Source organism: Brachyistius frenatus, unplaced genomic scaffold (genome assembly GCF_029030835.1).
Source record: "Brachyistius frenatus isolate BFR_SWC_R1_liver_20210118 unplaced genomic scaffold, ASM2903083v1 Contig_99, whole genome shotgun sequence".
In the NCBI taxonomy this organism is placed as follows: Eukaryota; Metazoa; Chordata; class Actinopteri; family Embiotocidae; genus Brachyistius; species Brachyistius frenatus.
The window spans coordinates 1,474,393-1,490,067 of record NW_027210698.1 but is presented as its reverse complement, the minus strand read 5'-3'; the positions used below and the strand labels follow the sequence as shown (position 1 = coordinate 1,490,067).

The window sequence follows — 15,675 nt, the reverse complement described above, 5'->3', positions numbered from 1 at the left end:
TCTTAACTCATTTAAAGCCACTTCCTTGTGTGTTGCATTGATTTAATTGCACATGAATCAGAAATAAACAAACAGCACATATATATCTGGCAAACACAAAAGGCAGTGTTGGGGTCACAACTTTAAGCTTTATTTGGACTTCATGTTTACACATTTGGTTCTTTTATGTTTGTGTGCCAATGTATATGCAGCATTTGTGTGTGGTTGATTGTGTCTGGGATTTGTGTGCGTGTTTTTCCCTGGAGAAGACATGTCAACATGTTTTTTTATACCCTGAATAAACTACAATAATTACAGCATAACATGATGTAAAAAAAAAAAAAGGTTTTCATAACCAGTCAGTTGGCTTTGTCCTTTTTTTTTTTTTTTTTTTTTTCTACTTTAGCACCTTTAATGTAAAAACTGACTTTGTGAATCAATAAAAAAAAAAAAAATAAAGCCTGGATTTTGTTTTGTACACATTCAATAATTATAAACCCCTCCTCTCCTCTGGGAAAATTCTGAGTGTCTATGCTAACCATAGATTTAGAAGGAAAAGACCAACCAGGTTACAAACGATATTGTGTGCCTTAATTGTGTGTGTCAGTATTGTTTTGGCTTTTGTGAAATAATCTTCATCCATAACGACTGTAGCCATGTGTAGCCATCTCAGTGCCTTACTTCCAGTAATGATAATGATTACAGAGGTGTGGGTGGTGCCTCTGTGTGTGTTTACATACACTGAAGGAGCGGGTCCTTCGTTCATTCTATGGATTCTAACTCTAGAAGATACTCTAGTAGAGCGTTACAGTTCCTCACTAGCAAATCCAGCGGATGAAGCGCTCAAAGAATGCAGGCTTGTTCAGCATGGTGTAGTCGTTTCCTCTAAAGATGGCCGACATGTCCCCTAGCGACACCTTCTGCAGCACCTCCTCATCCGTGTCGGTTCCCATGGCGATCACCGTGGGAATGCCTTCAGCTCTCTTCATGGCACTCACACCCTCGTCCAGCTGGTCGCCGGATGTGATGCCATCAGTGATGAATACAAAGGCCACCTCAGCATTGCGGCGTGACAAGCGGTCATTACCCTACAAACACAACATACAGTGTTAAAGAAAGGAGAGGGGGCGTCCAGTTGTTTGCAGTCTGCAACCTCGCCGCCAGATGCTACAAAATCCTACACACTGCAACTTTAAATGTGTCTGTCATGGAATACCTGTCTGAAATGCCCATTTTTAACAAAAATATACTAAATCAGTGTGTACAGTTGTTATACCTTAAACACCAGATTGTTGACAGCATTGATGATAGCGCTGCCCAAAGCAGAAGAGGAATCCATGTAGTTCACAGCTGCCAGTGAATCGGAGATCTGTGTGAGATCATGTGTGAGCGGGAACTCCACCCTCTGCTCGGTGGGGCTGCCGTACTGCAGCAGAGCCAAGCGGGCATTCCTCTCGTCTGCTGGGCCGTTTGCCAGGATGAGGCGTCGAGCCACGTTATCGATGAACTCTTTGGCCTTGCGGTGGTTCTCCAGTCCCATCCTCTCAGAACCATCCAGCAGGAACACCAAATCCACTGGCCGCTGGACGCAACTAGCCACGGCAGGCTCTGGAACAGACACACATATATAGTGTTCAGTGAGCTACAGCTGGAAAATAGATGCTTCAAAGACAAAAAAAAAAACACAATAATAGACATGCAAACATTGCATACATGCGAGAAGCCGTTTGATTTCTTCTGAACTTTCTCACATCAGGAATTGGCCTCATCAAGAAAGCACTGTTTTAGTTTGCTCCTTTTATTCTCTTGAGGCAATATTAAAACATGAATACATTCCATTTTATACAAAACCATATTCTTCACATCAGAAAGTTGAAGTCAGAGCTGACAGGAACCCATAACATGTGGCTAAAGCCACTCTGTGGTCATTTTCCTCCAGTCATCCTTCAAGCTGAGCCACATGCAGGAAAACATGCACCAATCAAGGGCAGAACGGACAATATTCCTTCATTGTTGGCGCCAAGTCAATGAACCAAACATACACACACACCGACGCCTGACTCATATACAGTATACTGTGATATGTATGTAAAATATAAAACCAGATATTTTCCACATGTTTTCACCAACATGAGTCATTCACAAGGAGAAAAGTAAAGGCCGTAACCATGGATATGTGCAAAACAGTTCGTGATTCACAGTGGAAACGAGGCCTCATCAAAGAGTCACTGTACAAGAGGAATATGAAAGACTTTACACACCAATCTGCCTCCAACAAATGAATGAGTTCCGCTTTCCATTTGAAGGGAAAGGTTCCTCCCCAAAGATGGAAGAAGGGATATGTACTGTATGTATTTCTAACAGACATAGAAGAGACAGCGCCACAAATGTACATGTATGTTAACTCTATTTTACGAGGAGGATTTTGACTTTTGGCCCATCCTTTACAGTCACTGTAGGAAACGCTGCTCTGAAAGCCTATGACAAGACCAGCTTCATGTCATGCAATTCTTGGGTGCATATTGCACCTGAACGGTTAAAAAAAAAAAAAAATGCCCACAGTTTGAATAACATCTATACTAATGTTCAGCAATAAGCTTATTAGTCACTGGCATCCATAATGGCGAGGTAGCGTGATTAGCATATTAGCATTAGCAAAGTGCTAAGGCTTTCTCTGGGTCTCCCATAATGTCTCCATAGACATATTTGAAGGAGTTGATGAACAGCCGGGTCCACTGCTGCCTGTCCACTCCCTGGGCGAGTTTGGCTCTCTGGGCTGTGTACGCCATGGTTGCCACTCCAACCCCGTACTGCTGCTCGCTCAGGCCGTTCAGCAGGTTGGCCACACTCTCCAAAGAGGTGGGGACCAATGAGAGGCTGCCTTCCTCGGCGAGGGGCTTCCAGTGGGGCGGGGCTTGCCCCACCGCCATGCCCCCATCTGCAACAAGTGGGCGGAATAACATTGTGGGCGGGGTCCCACAGACACGACGCATCAACACAGCCAATTGAGATGCTGGACGTATACCGAGTTAAACTAAAAGTTTAGTTTGATCTTAGCGACTTTACAGAACCATGATTAAAGCATACCAGAACAAAGCAGGTGTAAAGATACAGCCGCGTAAACAACAAACAAATCGGTCACAGGTTAACTCATGATGTGTCTCAATCCCAACAGGCTTTGATGAGATTGTCCACTTGTCCACTACATTGTCAACTAGCCTATGTAGTGGACAAGTGGACAATCTGAATAGATCATGTCCATCATGTAGTCCCCCATACAGACAATCCAAACAGCAATAGCTTTAGTGGCATCAGTATGCTTCAAATGTTCTCATGAGAACCAGATCTATAAGTCAAAGTGTTTATCCCTGTTATAAATTGCCACCTTCAAAGGCCTTCGTTGTTGTCAAAAAGAGGTAGAGAGGACGTTGAGTCATTCAATAATGGGTTAAAACTTTCTTCAAAATGCATTTAAATGTTTGTACTTAGTTGTACACAAAAAGAAGAGAAGAAGTGTCAGAAAGAAACACCAATTGTCTAAAAAAAAAATCCCTTAAAGTGTGACACTTTGTCAGACACTGTTTGACAAGCGTGTCATTTGAAGCATATTGAGCCGTAGTAAAGCTGGTAACCTGGGCCTAAATGCTGAAACAGCGTGTCAAATCTTAGAAAAGGACACAAAGAGAAGAGTGTATGCTACAATATGTTTCAAATCTTACCTGATTTACAAGGCAGGTCAGGGCACACGACGATAGGATCTAAAGCAAAGATAGAGACAGAGAGCAGGTAAGAAAGGCTTCTCGTAGGTTACTGGAGGAACATGTACATAATGATAGTTTCCATTGAGTGAGTTTACTTGGGCAGAGCACAGCCTCAATCCTGTCGATGAACTCCTCAGCCACAAGGTCTGCAAAGCGTTTCATGCCCATCACCCGTCCGTCCCTGTTGCAGGCGATGCTCTTCAGACTCTCATTCTCCTCGATCTGTTCAAACATGTCTCCGATACCGATGGCACTCACATCGATGCTGGGATCGCTGTTCACATGCACCACAACACACAAACACAAGCACTGAGATACAACTTCTTTCTTCTCCACAAATGCTCGTCATGAATCTCAAAGCACAGCCCCGAGTGGTACCTGCAGAGGTAGGTGAGCAGCTTGTCGTCGTCTCTGGGGTCGAACCGTCCGTCAGTGATGACGACAACAGTGACGTTGGCTTTGGTTCTGCGGCTGTCCCGGATCAGGTTGTCGTAGGCGTATTTCAGAGCAGACGGAGTAAAAGTCCCTCCTGCGATCCACTCCAAACTCTTCACTGCTTCCTGGACAGCGAAGAGGATGGGATGTGAGTGATGTGTATGCGCTGTGGTACACAACAGACCTTTTTCATGTTATGACTGTGTCAATTAGACTTGTAATTGGAGGGATGTAAAGGTGTATTAATGATGGCTGCATCCCACTTAGGGGAGGTCCTGGTTTTGTGCATGCTAGTTCACTGTCATGGCTTACTGGCACACTTAATGGAACTGAGCCTTCATTAATACACCTGTGCTTCCCCCCTACTATAAAAAAAAAAATCTAAATGTTTGCCAGGAAAAAGGTCTATCAGAGTGTGAACACAGAGGAAGTAGCTTCCATTACTTTGGCAAAGGTGTTTCTAGATAGTCATCTTGAGGCCTTGGGCTGGCTCTGTAAAAAAGTCATTGCACTAACCGAATTAAAAGTCATGTGGGCCTCAAAGAGACCGACCATTTATCAAATTTAGGAAAAATCTTGAAACTGACAGGTAACTATGAAAGTCAGTCTGGATTATATAGGACACGTTAATTTGTGTTTCATATTTCTATAAAAGACATAGTTGTATGCGTTGTCCAGCAGAAATAGCGTGGTCAGCATATTAGCAGTTCTAGCAACATGTGTCTGTACTTCTATTGAACTCTTCTAGGTAGTGTTCGTTGTTAGTGCCTCGTAAGTTTGGTCAGTAAACACATGAAAATCCACTTGAATTACAGTGTAAGCAGAAAAGGGTAAAATATAATATTCATGCGGACTGACAAATGTATTGTATGCTTTGGCGTGATACTGGGTTGACATCAGTTTGCCATATGTGCTCCGACAGACAACCACATCTGATTAATTAGGAAACATCTGGACAAAAGACACATAAGAATAGTCTGTTCTACAGCTTAAAAATAAACATCAACGTTATTTACTCACGTGTTTGTGTCTGTCTGTCTGTCTGTCTGTCTGTGTGTGTGTGTGTGTGTGTGTGTGTGTGTGTGTGTGTGTGTGTGTGTGTGTGTGTGTGTGTGTGTGTGTGTGTGTGTGTGTGTGTGTGTGTGTGTGTGAGACCTTAAAAGCAGACAATGAGTCAATCTTGGGATCGTTGAGGCGGATAGCCTGGAACGTCCCACTGTGACTGTACTGGACAACTCCAACCCTTGTTCCTAGGAACACAACCAGCTGTGTTATTACATGCTTAAATTGGCAGCCATCTTGGAGAGTCTTGGCCCTGTACATTAGACTTGTGACAGGCATATATACCTGACTCTGACTGAGGGTCTTTGGAAAAGGATCCCAGTCTGTTGATGGTGTTGATGACAAAGTTCTTCTCCAGGGTGAAGTTGGTGAGCCCCACCGACTCTGAGCTGTCGATCACAAACACGATGTCCAGGGCTCCGCAACGTTTCTCACAGTCTGGAGGTGAAAACGCAAAGTGTAAGGATCAGATAGGCTTTAACAGAGTGTTTTAGATCACGAAGGAATAAGAAGTGGAAACAAAACCCACCGCAGCAGCCACACGTTTCTCTGATGTAGTTCATGACATCACATTCCTGCAGGAAGAGACAGAATCCGTTACATCCATCATATCTGCTGAGTGTTTGTGATGATGTGGTAAAACTGTGATTTGATTAAATGTTCTTACAGTGAGGCCAGGGTCTCCCTCAGGGCCGGGATCTCCCTGTAGAGCAAGAGAACGCATCCAATCACATCCTGCCTCGCTGCTTTGTTCAGGTTGTAACAGCTAGCAGGTAACGCTAATCTTTGTGATAGTAACACATTCCTCTGCAGCGGGTCAGTATGGAGAAAAGAACCTACATGTGCAGGTTTTGAATACTTACATCACGCCCAGGCTCTCCTCTTGATCCTCTCCGTCCTAGTTCGCCCTGGGGCCCTGGCTCACCCTGTTGTCAGAAAGAAGCATGTAACTAAATAACTCTTCCACAAGTCCAAACACAAGTCCAACTACATCCAAGGAGTTACTCACTGACTCTCCCGGAGTTCCTTTATTTCCAGGATTGCCCTTTTGACCACAGTCTCCTCTGCCGCCGCGAGGTCCACGATTTCCCTTCTCTCCTCTGTCGCCCTGCACATCATCGGGGAACATTTGTATCAGCTAAGTGAACCACTGCGGCTAGGATATGTAAGCAGCGTTAGTGCTTTTGAATGTTACCGATGGTCCTCTTTGTCCAGGATAGCTGAAGCCAGGTCTTCCAGTGTCTCCCTGAATAGAGACAAGACGGCAGTCAAGACAAAGAACTGCATTTACAGACCTGACAATGGACCAAGGAAGATGCTACTACAGACACATAAACACAGGTACAAACCTTTGGTCCAAGCTGTCCAGGCTCGCCTCTTGGTCCGGCATCGCCAGGGTCACCTCTGGTTCCCTAAAATTCAAACAGTGTTAAAGCAAGTTGGATGAGGTTCTTTAAGGCACTTTGAAATATGACTCCCGAATGTGATTTAGAACCTACGTTTTTCCCTGCTTCCCCTGCTACCCCCGGTGGTCCCCTGGGTCCTGGCAAGCCATTGTCTCCCTGTTTAGAGAAGTAAAGTTGACAGTTGCTGCAACAAAAGGAGGTAGATCAAAAAGTATATGCCAGTTAATGCGAAGAAACAGTTCCTACTACCTTTGTTCCTTTGTTTCCTGATTCACCTGCAAGTCCTCTTAAACCCTCAGGTCCCATTTCACCCTGTAACAAAGTAAAAGCAGCCCTTGAACCCCCTGGTGGTGAAATAATGAAGCGCACCTAGACAGAAGTACTTTGAGCCCATACAAAAAGTTTATAACAGAGAAATGTTTAAAAGTTGTGTCACATGAACTCATACCTTTTCTCCTTTTCCACCATCTGGCCCTGTTGAACCCTTTGGACCATATTCACCTCTTCTCCCCTGGAAAACAAAACAGGAGCCACTGAAGTCATCAGGAAACACAAAGACGTAAAGCATGGAAGAGATTTGGTTGTAAGAGAATTTGGTCTTCTTACTGGCTCGCCTCTGATTCCTGCATTTCCAGGGGCTCCCTAAGAAACACAACACATAGGTGAGGCACTTGAAGCAAGTGAATGAGTCTATCGTTGATTGTATTTGACTGGGCGATGCATCTTACTGGGGTTCCTTTCAATCCAGGAAGACCAGGTGATCCAGGACTTCCACTCTCTCCCTGCGGATGATGTACCAGAGTTTAGCCTTTTACCTCCAACACTTTGACCATTTTAACACGATGTGTGGCCTACTATTTATGTCCCAGCACAGGGCAGCTGTCCCTGTGTTCTGCTTTACCTTTGGTCCAGAATCTCCAGTCGGGCCAAGAGGACCAGATCTTCCAGGACGTCCAGAATCTCCCTAGACACAATAAAGCAGAGTTTAACCTCACGCTGGATGGTTGATGGACTGGGTTTTTGCAGTAAGCGTAGATGTACCTTGTCTCCATCAGTTCCCCCAAAACCATTTTCACCGACGTCTCCGGGGTGACCATCAGGACCCTGCAAACCATCAAACACATACCATAAGTAGACCATAACACAGCACAGTATGGATATACTTGTAGTTTTATAACATACTCTGTCGCCTGGGTCTCCTTTGCAGCCTGGAGCGCCAATTCGTCCAAATTTACCCTAAAGAGGAAAATACACAACATTACAGATTAATCAAAAAAATCCAAAGCGAAGGATTTTGCCTTTTAAAATAAGACGGTTTCAGTGATGATTGTAGTTTCTTTTTTCCTCCCTAAATTGCACGAGAAAAGTTGTTCTTTGAAGTCTACCTTTTGGCCGTCTGTCCCGTTGCGTCCTGCAACACCAAACACACCCTAATGACAGAGAAAGGAGACAATTTGATGAGACAGACAAATCACCTCTGTGTATCAATTCTAATCAATAGATTCAGTGAGGTAAGAAATTGTAAATGGACAGAGAAACACATACCTTTTTCCCCTGAGTGCCGATCTCTCCCTGTAGTGACAGAAGATCAACAGTTATTTCATGTACGATCTTTCAGTGCTTATCCATTAAGATGTTAGACCAGACTATATTCTCATTCATTTATAAACTTCATATTGTTTCTCTATCTTTGAAGGGAGATATTTGGATCCACACAAAATGAAACGAGAGTCTCACCTTCTCGCCTTTTAGACCTGGTTCTCCCTACAGAGAGGAAAAAAAGGAGAATCATATATTATAAAATCATCTCAAACATTGTTAGTATTTGTTGCACTGCAGTGGGTGTTGGGTCGGTGAAAGCGTGGCTTCTTACTTTGGTACCAGGCTGTCCAATAGGACCCTCAATACCGGGGTCTCCCTGGCGACCTATTTCTCCTTTTGGTCCTGGATCGCCGTTGTCTCCTTTAGCTCCCTGCAGTCAACAAGAAGAAAAGGTGTGAGGATGAAAGTGACTGTTGTGTAAATGCTATGTGTGCATATGTGTGTATGTAAAACTCACTTTCTGTCCTCTGTGGCCTTTCGGACCAGGAGGCCCCTCTGTCTCCAAGCAGGTCACTTTGTAACACTGTTAAATCGGACATGAGGAGAAACGATGAGTGATGATACAGGAGGGCAGCTGATCCTGACTTTCATAACATTTTTATGATATTTACCTCGGTGTATGCCATATGTTTCTGTGAAGACAAAAGAAACAAAGTGTGAGCAGAAGAGTCAGCAGCCATGTTTTAATGTGTGAGTGTATCTGTGTGTTACCATCGTCTGGATCATCCGCTGAATAGTTGAGTTGTCTATGATGGCTCTGCCCTGGCTCAGATCCACAGCCATGAAGTCCCTCCTGAAGACCATCGCTGGACTGTTGGCGATCTCCCTCAAAGCCGTCTCTTCGATGTTCCTCGATGCTGCCACGACAAATATATGGATGCCTTTTTCCCGAGCCTCCTCTGCTGCCACCTTAATACCCCCACACGGGTTTCCGGTCACGTGGCCATCGGTGATGACCACGGCGAATCGGATGGCTGAGGGGTACGAGGGTGAGCGCATCATCTCATCTGCCATGGCTTTGAGGGCGCAGTCAGTGTAGGTGCCTTTACCCAGATACCGGATTTTCCTGACAGCCTGGAGACATGAACACGTTGACGTGATTTCATGAAGTTTGATTACAAACTGGGCATATTATTAACTGGGACATATACTTCTGTTCTTTCTTACAGGTAAAGGACACTCATGTCTCTCCATTGAATATAAGACTAGAGCCAAGAGTCTGAATCTGTACACAAAATGTGACGCAAAACTTACATTTTGCTTCTTTTTTTTTTTAGGGGTTTCTTAGAAAGGGGTTGTCATGTCACCAACATGCGTTGTTGCCAGACAGTAATTTGGGTAGATAACCTCCAGTAAAGCAGCTCATTTTCAATTTGACTCTTTGTTTTTTGTGTGGATTAAACAAACCAGCTTTAGAGGTGCTGATTGGTAGATCTTGTTTTTTTGCTGGACAGAGCAAGTCTAAGAGTTTCCCCCTTTTCAATCTTTGTGCTAAGCTAAGCTAACTGACAATTGCTTCATATTTATTTAACATGCCGATATGAGTGGTGTCGACCCTTCTACCAGAAAGAGAGCAAATCTTTTTCCAACATTTTTTTTTTTTTATATTGACAGATGTCTCTTTATCAAAACTGACAGGAGCATTTTATTTATGTTTTGTGATGTGTGTGTTTGTGTGTGTGTGTCGCTCACATTGATGAAGTCGTTCTTGGCTTGGATGGGGCTGAACACTGGATGTGTCTGGGAGAAATGCAGTCCACCGATGTTCCAGTTGATCCGAACGACACCTCTGATATCTTCATTCTCCAAACTCTGTGCAAACTTCTCTGTGAAAAGCTACAACAACGAGACAAAATGTGTTATTCAACTGTCGTGTAGAACTGATGACGCCTTCAAGATGGACTCTTTTTAAGTAATGAAACCGTAAATAAATAAGGAACCTTGATGCTTTCCACCAGCGATCCGGGGGGCGACTCCTGCAGGGCGATGGTCTCAGATGTGTCTATGGTGAAGTACACGTCTATGGCACAGTCATTCTTCTCTGGAGGAAACACACACAGAAATACGCACTTAAACCTCCGATCCATGTTGTTAAACTTTGACTGTGACTGAAGAGTTCAGTTTCACGGCACTCACTTTGGCACTCTTTCTGGCCATGAGTCAGGGCTCCGAAAAGAAGACAGAGCGCTACGACCTCTAACCCCAGCATCTTCCTCTTCTCCTGTCTGACACACAAGACACACCTCATTCAATAATGGGTTTGTTTCTTTGTCTCTGAAAATTAATCAAATAAATATCTCATGAAACTGTAAAATAAAAAATATTAAAGAAAAGAATGAATTTCAAAAATATATAGACATTCATGCAAAGATTTTAAAGCCTATACCGACAGAACCATGGAGAGAATGTGTTAAAATGACAAGTATTATAATAATCTTGCAAAATAATGCAGTGTGAAGCATTGCATTTCACCAGGTATTCTATTTTTATCATGTAATTCTCAATATTCCCCATTTCTTCATCTCAATTTTTCGACTTGGTATCAGTTAAAGAGTCCCACAAGCAGATGTCTGACTATTGCCCAGGGAACAAAATGGCTGCCACGTGGTTATGTAACAGGTTTGAAAGCATCACGAGTCAAACATGGCTCTTCTTTTAGTGTTTAAAGATCAAAAAGGAAGGTCGAATAAGGTCAGCATAGACTAATATTTCACTCATTGTGGACAATTGTTGTAGGAAAGTGGAGAAAATAAACCTTACCATGTTGCCAAATTGCACCCATAACCAATGGAAGTTCAATGGGTCGCACTAGGTTTATACAGGCTTGAGTATCTGATGAACTCGCTGTTGGATCTAATCAAAGTCCCAGACTAAAAACATTTAACTGATTGTCTTATCATAAAATAATACCTCATCCTTTGAAGTCATGGGAAAAATGCAAAAAATATTCTTCTGTTGACAACATGTGGCTTCAACTGGGGAACAGACAGCAGGCTGTTGAGTAATTATGATAATAAGCTTCACATTTTGATTTTACGCCAAACAATTTCACAAAATCTGCTGCCCCCGAGAGCATTTGCCCACACTCACATCAAACCTGGGTTTACTGGCTGTCACTGCCACATCAACCCATCAGGGGGTCCCACACACTGACCATATGCAAAATTTTAAAAGACATGGATGTGCAGAGTCCATCTTACAGAGTCCCATCAGTTGTTTATATTCCAAACCACATTGCAGTCAATCAAATTAACACAAACCAGCTTAGAGACTTTGTGTATGAGGCCTTTGTTGGCCTTAAAAGGTCTGGGACCCCAGTATTGTGGCAGCTTTTGTAAATAACGGGGCCCTCCCGGCAATGAGGGAAGGGAAGGCCTCTGGAGGGCAGTGTCAACATGGAAAAAGCCTTGAGTTAGCAAATGTCATCTGCTGCCAACTGAGGCCTACTACAGCACACTGAAATTTAACAGTGTACAGAATCTGAACCCTCACAAGTGGAAAAGAAGTGAGGAAAAATAATTGTATCATTTCTGATGCAGATATTCTACCACTAGAGTTCGCATCAGCAAAACAAAACTAATTAAAACTAATTGAATATAAAATCAACTCATGGTTTTTTCAGCAATGCTACTAAGAACGTTTTCAGAATTGTTATTTTTAGACCTACAAAGCCCCCAAAGACCTGTAAGGTGATATAGATAGATTTAAAAAAAAAAAATTGTTCACACAAGTTATTATCTTGCGGAAACATAATCTTTTGGGAACAAGTTATTATTTTGTGCGCTCAAGTTATTCTCATGTGTCCACAGGATGATTATCTTTTGGGAACAAAATCTTAACTTGTTCCCACAAGATAATAACTCACAAGACAAAACAACATCACCTCATGGGACTTAAATTTCTCATTTGAAGTTCTAACGCCACTTAACACTTTGTCGGTCACACGGTTTGCTATGGCTCCCTCTAGCGGACAGACAGCTGCGAGTCGCTCCTGCAGATTTTATCTGCCACTCTGCCACTGTCCAGCACGAGAGAGAGTGGAAGTCTTCACAGCATTTCATCAGTGCACAGGTGAACGTCATGCAAAATATACAGCACGACAAATAGAGCCCATACACTCTTTGGTTAAGTAAGCAGTTTGTGGATTTTCAAAGGCGCAGTGTAGCTGACCCAAACTTTGTTCGCACAGCAGTTTGGATTGGCTGAGACAACACTATCATAAAAGTCGATGGTAATGTTTTAAGACAGAAAAGACAGAAGAGGAACAGGGAGGACAATAAGTAGATGCACGAGGGGAGAAGCAGGAAACAGACATAAAAAGATGTTGGCAAATTGTTGTGCGTAAAAGTGCAACTCACCCTAACTCTTTACAACTTCAAAACTCCGTAAGCAGCTCTGTTTCCTCCGTTGATTATCTCCTCATCTCCACAGGAGGAAAAGCCGAGAAAGAAAAAGGGAGACACAGGAGGAGAAAGTGTGGAATAAAGCCCTGGATGCGCGTTTACTTCCCGCAAAAGAGCCGTCCGTTCGCCCTCCTGTCCCGGTCCAGCCCCAGCAACGAGCTCTGATCCCTCCTCCTCTAGGGGCACGACGCACCTCAGTGCGCACTGCTGTCCGCTTGGAGGCGCCGTGGCTCCGCTGGAACCCGTGTGTGCGCGCGTGCGTGTACCCGTGGCCTGTTGCAGCAGAGGTACTGCCATGCACCAGCAAGGGAGGATGACAAAGGGTCGCAGGATTCTCCCTTAAACTCCACATATTGCAGAGCAGCATCAGATGTGATTGCTTTGTGCATGTGGCCCTTTAGTGGAGCACATGGACAACCCTGGGGACACACTGAGCTTTCATGTCCCGAGATACAGAATTTAGGAGGTATTCACAGCAAATCTAATACATGTGGTGGGTCAGAATGAAATAAAACAGGATAAAGAGCAGACGTAACCCCACCATACTCATAAACACACTAACTCCCCTCGCTTTTGTCTGGTCGTCTGTTTGCAATTAGCAGGCCGAGTGAGAGGAGTTTACACCAGGTGTAAACACTCGTAGCCTGTCCATGAGTCTGCCCACCATGTTTATACATTTGTAGGCGCTTCAGTAACCCGTTTGCCTATTTGTATTTGTAAGAGTTTGTGCACAAACGGGGAGGTCTCTCTTTTTAGAGGATTTGCCACATCTGCATGTGTATAGACTTACATTTACACTGTGAATGTAAAGCCGGTTGTATTTCATTTCAATATTGATGATTACACCATGTCAGAAGTGGCATGTGGAGCTGGCTGTGCAGTAACCTGTCATACTGCCACTAATGTGTTATTCAGCGCAGAACACATGGAGGCATCTCAGGAACAGGCCTCTATGTCTACGACACAATTCAATACAGGGAAGGAGGTGAAGTGGTCATTTGGATCCACTGAATGTGAACGACCACAAAACAACCAAAGATCTATTTGGAGGCCGTCCCTGAAGAAATGAAACAAGTTTCCCATGAAAGGCATTCGACATCACTGTTCTTACTCGCATGGAAAACAATGTACTTGTAAGTGCAAGTGGACCCTCCTGCTTTTTAATTTAACTTTACTTGAAGGTTTTTATTGTTACATATTTATACTTTTCTTGTTTTATCTTTTTTTTTTTTTTGCACACCGTGGGATTGTGAGAAACAATATTTCGATCTCTCTGTATGTCTTGTACATATGGTGGATTGACAATAAAGTTGACTTTGACTTTGAGGGACTGTGATCAGGTTGGAGGTGAGACAGCAGGCAGCATTTTGCCAGGTGTGTACAAGAGAAGAAGAAGTGCTGAGATAGAAAAGAGGATGAGGAGGATGAGGAGGAGGAGGAGGAGGAGGAGGAGGAGAAGGCCAGCTGCTGACCAGAGTTATTACAGTGAAGCTCTTCTCTCTGTCTTGGCCGGGGAAGAGTTTTTCCTTAAAAAGAGAAGAAGAGAGGAGGGGAGCAATGTGTGTGTGTGTGGGGTGAGAGAGGAGGGGAGGAGAGGAGGGGGTGTTCTGGGCTCTATTAAAACTGTGACTCATAGAATAGGAATGACCTTCCTCCCGAATAAGAGTAAACCAGTCTTTCTTTTTCTCTCTTTCTCTCTTTCTCTCTCTTCTCTCTCTCTCTCTCTCTCTCTTTCCCTCTGACAAACACACATTCTTTATTTGATATTTTTCCCCCTTTATTTCTCTCTCTCATGGACTAAAAGAGCTTTTCTGTCTGGGGGGGATTTCTGCATAACCAGCTCTAGAATTATAAACAGCTCCACTCTGGAAAGATTGCTGCAACTTTTTTTTTTTTCTCACCCATCCACCGAATGACTCACTTCCCTTCATGAGAAAATGTGCACACAGACACAGAGAGAAGAACAGAAAAGACAAATTAAAATATGAACTCACAAATCCACAGTGTCAAACAGCAGATCGACATTCATACTATGTGTATCCACTGCAGATACACAGTGACGGCTCTGGAGTTTGTTTTTAGGGTTTTCCTAATCTCTCTGACTGTCTGTGAATGTATAAGAGTGACTCACAACCTCATGATGTTTTCCAGTGCAGCTCTTGAAATGATATTTAAGAAAAAAATACCAGGATATTACGATTAAACATTCGATAAGCTAAGATTTCTTTTTTTTTTTTTGCTTTGCAGAATCTTTTCCCTCCTTTCCTCCAGATGTGCATTCTGTTCAGACAAGGCAGCTGGGAGTCATTACCTCAGTGCATCACACACACACACACACACACACACACACACACACACACACACACACACACACACACACACACACACACACACACACACACACACACACACACACACACACACACACACACACACACACACACACACACACACATAGCTGTTCCCAAATCACACAAATTTACAGTCAAGTCCATAGGAAACAAAACTTGTGCCATTATCACTGCATTTTGTTTGAAAAGGGTCTGTGGGTGAGATGGTCGAGAAAGCTCCTATTGCTTCAGTAAACATGAGGAAAGAGGAAATTTCAGGAAAGCTGCAGTAGAGCCAAGACACATTTCTGTGGAACAGTCTGAGACAGTTCCACAGAAATTCTGCAGCAGTGAGTGTGAAGATTTAATAGAAAACATGTCTCTCACTGAGAGATGGACAGAGAAAGTTTCAACATTTACATCTACATTTTCTGCACATTGAGCAGAGAAGAGTAAAATCCTAAAATTAAAAAAAGTTGTTTGTAGAGGTACATTTTTCATCTCTGGAGGAGCAATTCCTTCTTGTCCTTGTTCTACAACAAGGTCGGATGTCAGTCTCAGCAGCAGTGGTTTGGGTGTGTTGCTCAAGGGCACCTCAACAGGCAAAGACTTGCTTACCTTTTGGGTTCGACTCCGGGCTGCCGAAAACACTGTTAGCCTGCTGAAAGATGGTCATTTCATTTTTTTTTATACTGCA

At 43.5% G+C, this 15,675-nt stretch overlaps 1 protein-coding gene across 1 annotated transcript; it reads right to left on the bottom strand.

Moving 5' to 3' along the window:
* Positions 1-108: 108 nt before the first annotated feature.
* Positions 109-12,772, bottom strand: col6a2 (collagen, type VI, alpha 2). The gene is made up of 32 exons (XM_069711357.1): positions 12,604-12,772; positions 10,382-10,470; positions 10,186-10,286; positions 9,938-10,081; positions 8,957-9,319; positions 8,857-8,877; positions 8,703-8,768; positions 8,517-8,615; positions 8,381-8,407; positions 8,189-8,215; positions 8,029-8,073; positions 7,826-7,879; positions 7,685-7,747; positions 7,545-7,607; positions 7,372-7,425; positions 7,250-7,285; positions 7,092-7,154; positions 6,893-6,955; positions 6,737-6,799; positions 6,587-6,649; positions 6,433-6,483; positions 6,247-6,345; positions 6,101-6,163; positions 5,905-5,940; positions 5,767-5,812; positions 5,523-5,675; positions 5,331-5,425; positions 4,119-4,300; positions 3,836-4,014; positions 3,699-3,737; positions 1,256-1,587; positions 109-1,067 (listed from the first exon to the last, which is right to left on the bottom strand). Exons 2-32 carry the CDS (start codon positions 10,452-10,454, stop codon positions 798-800), a joined length of 3,033 nt encoding a protein of 1,010 aa, XP_069567458.1. The 5' UTR covers positions 10,455-10,470; positions 12,604-12,772; the 3' UTR covers positions 109-797.
* Positions 12,773-15,675: the final 2,903 nt, after the last annotated feature.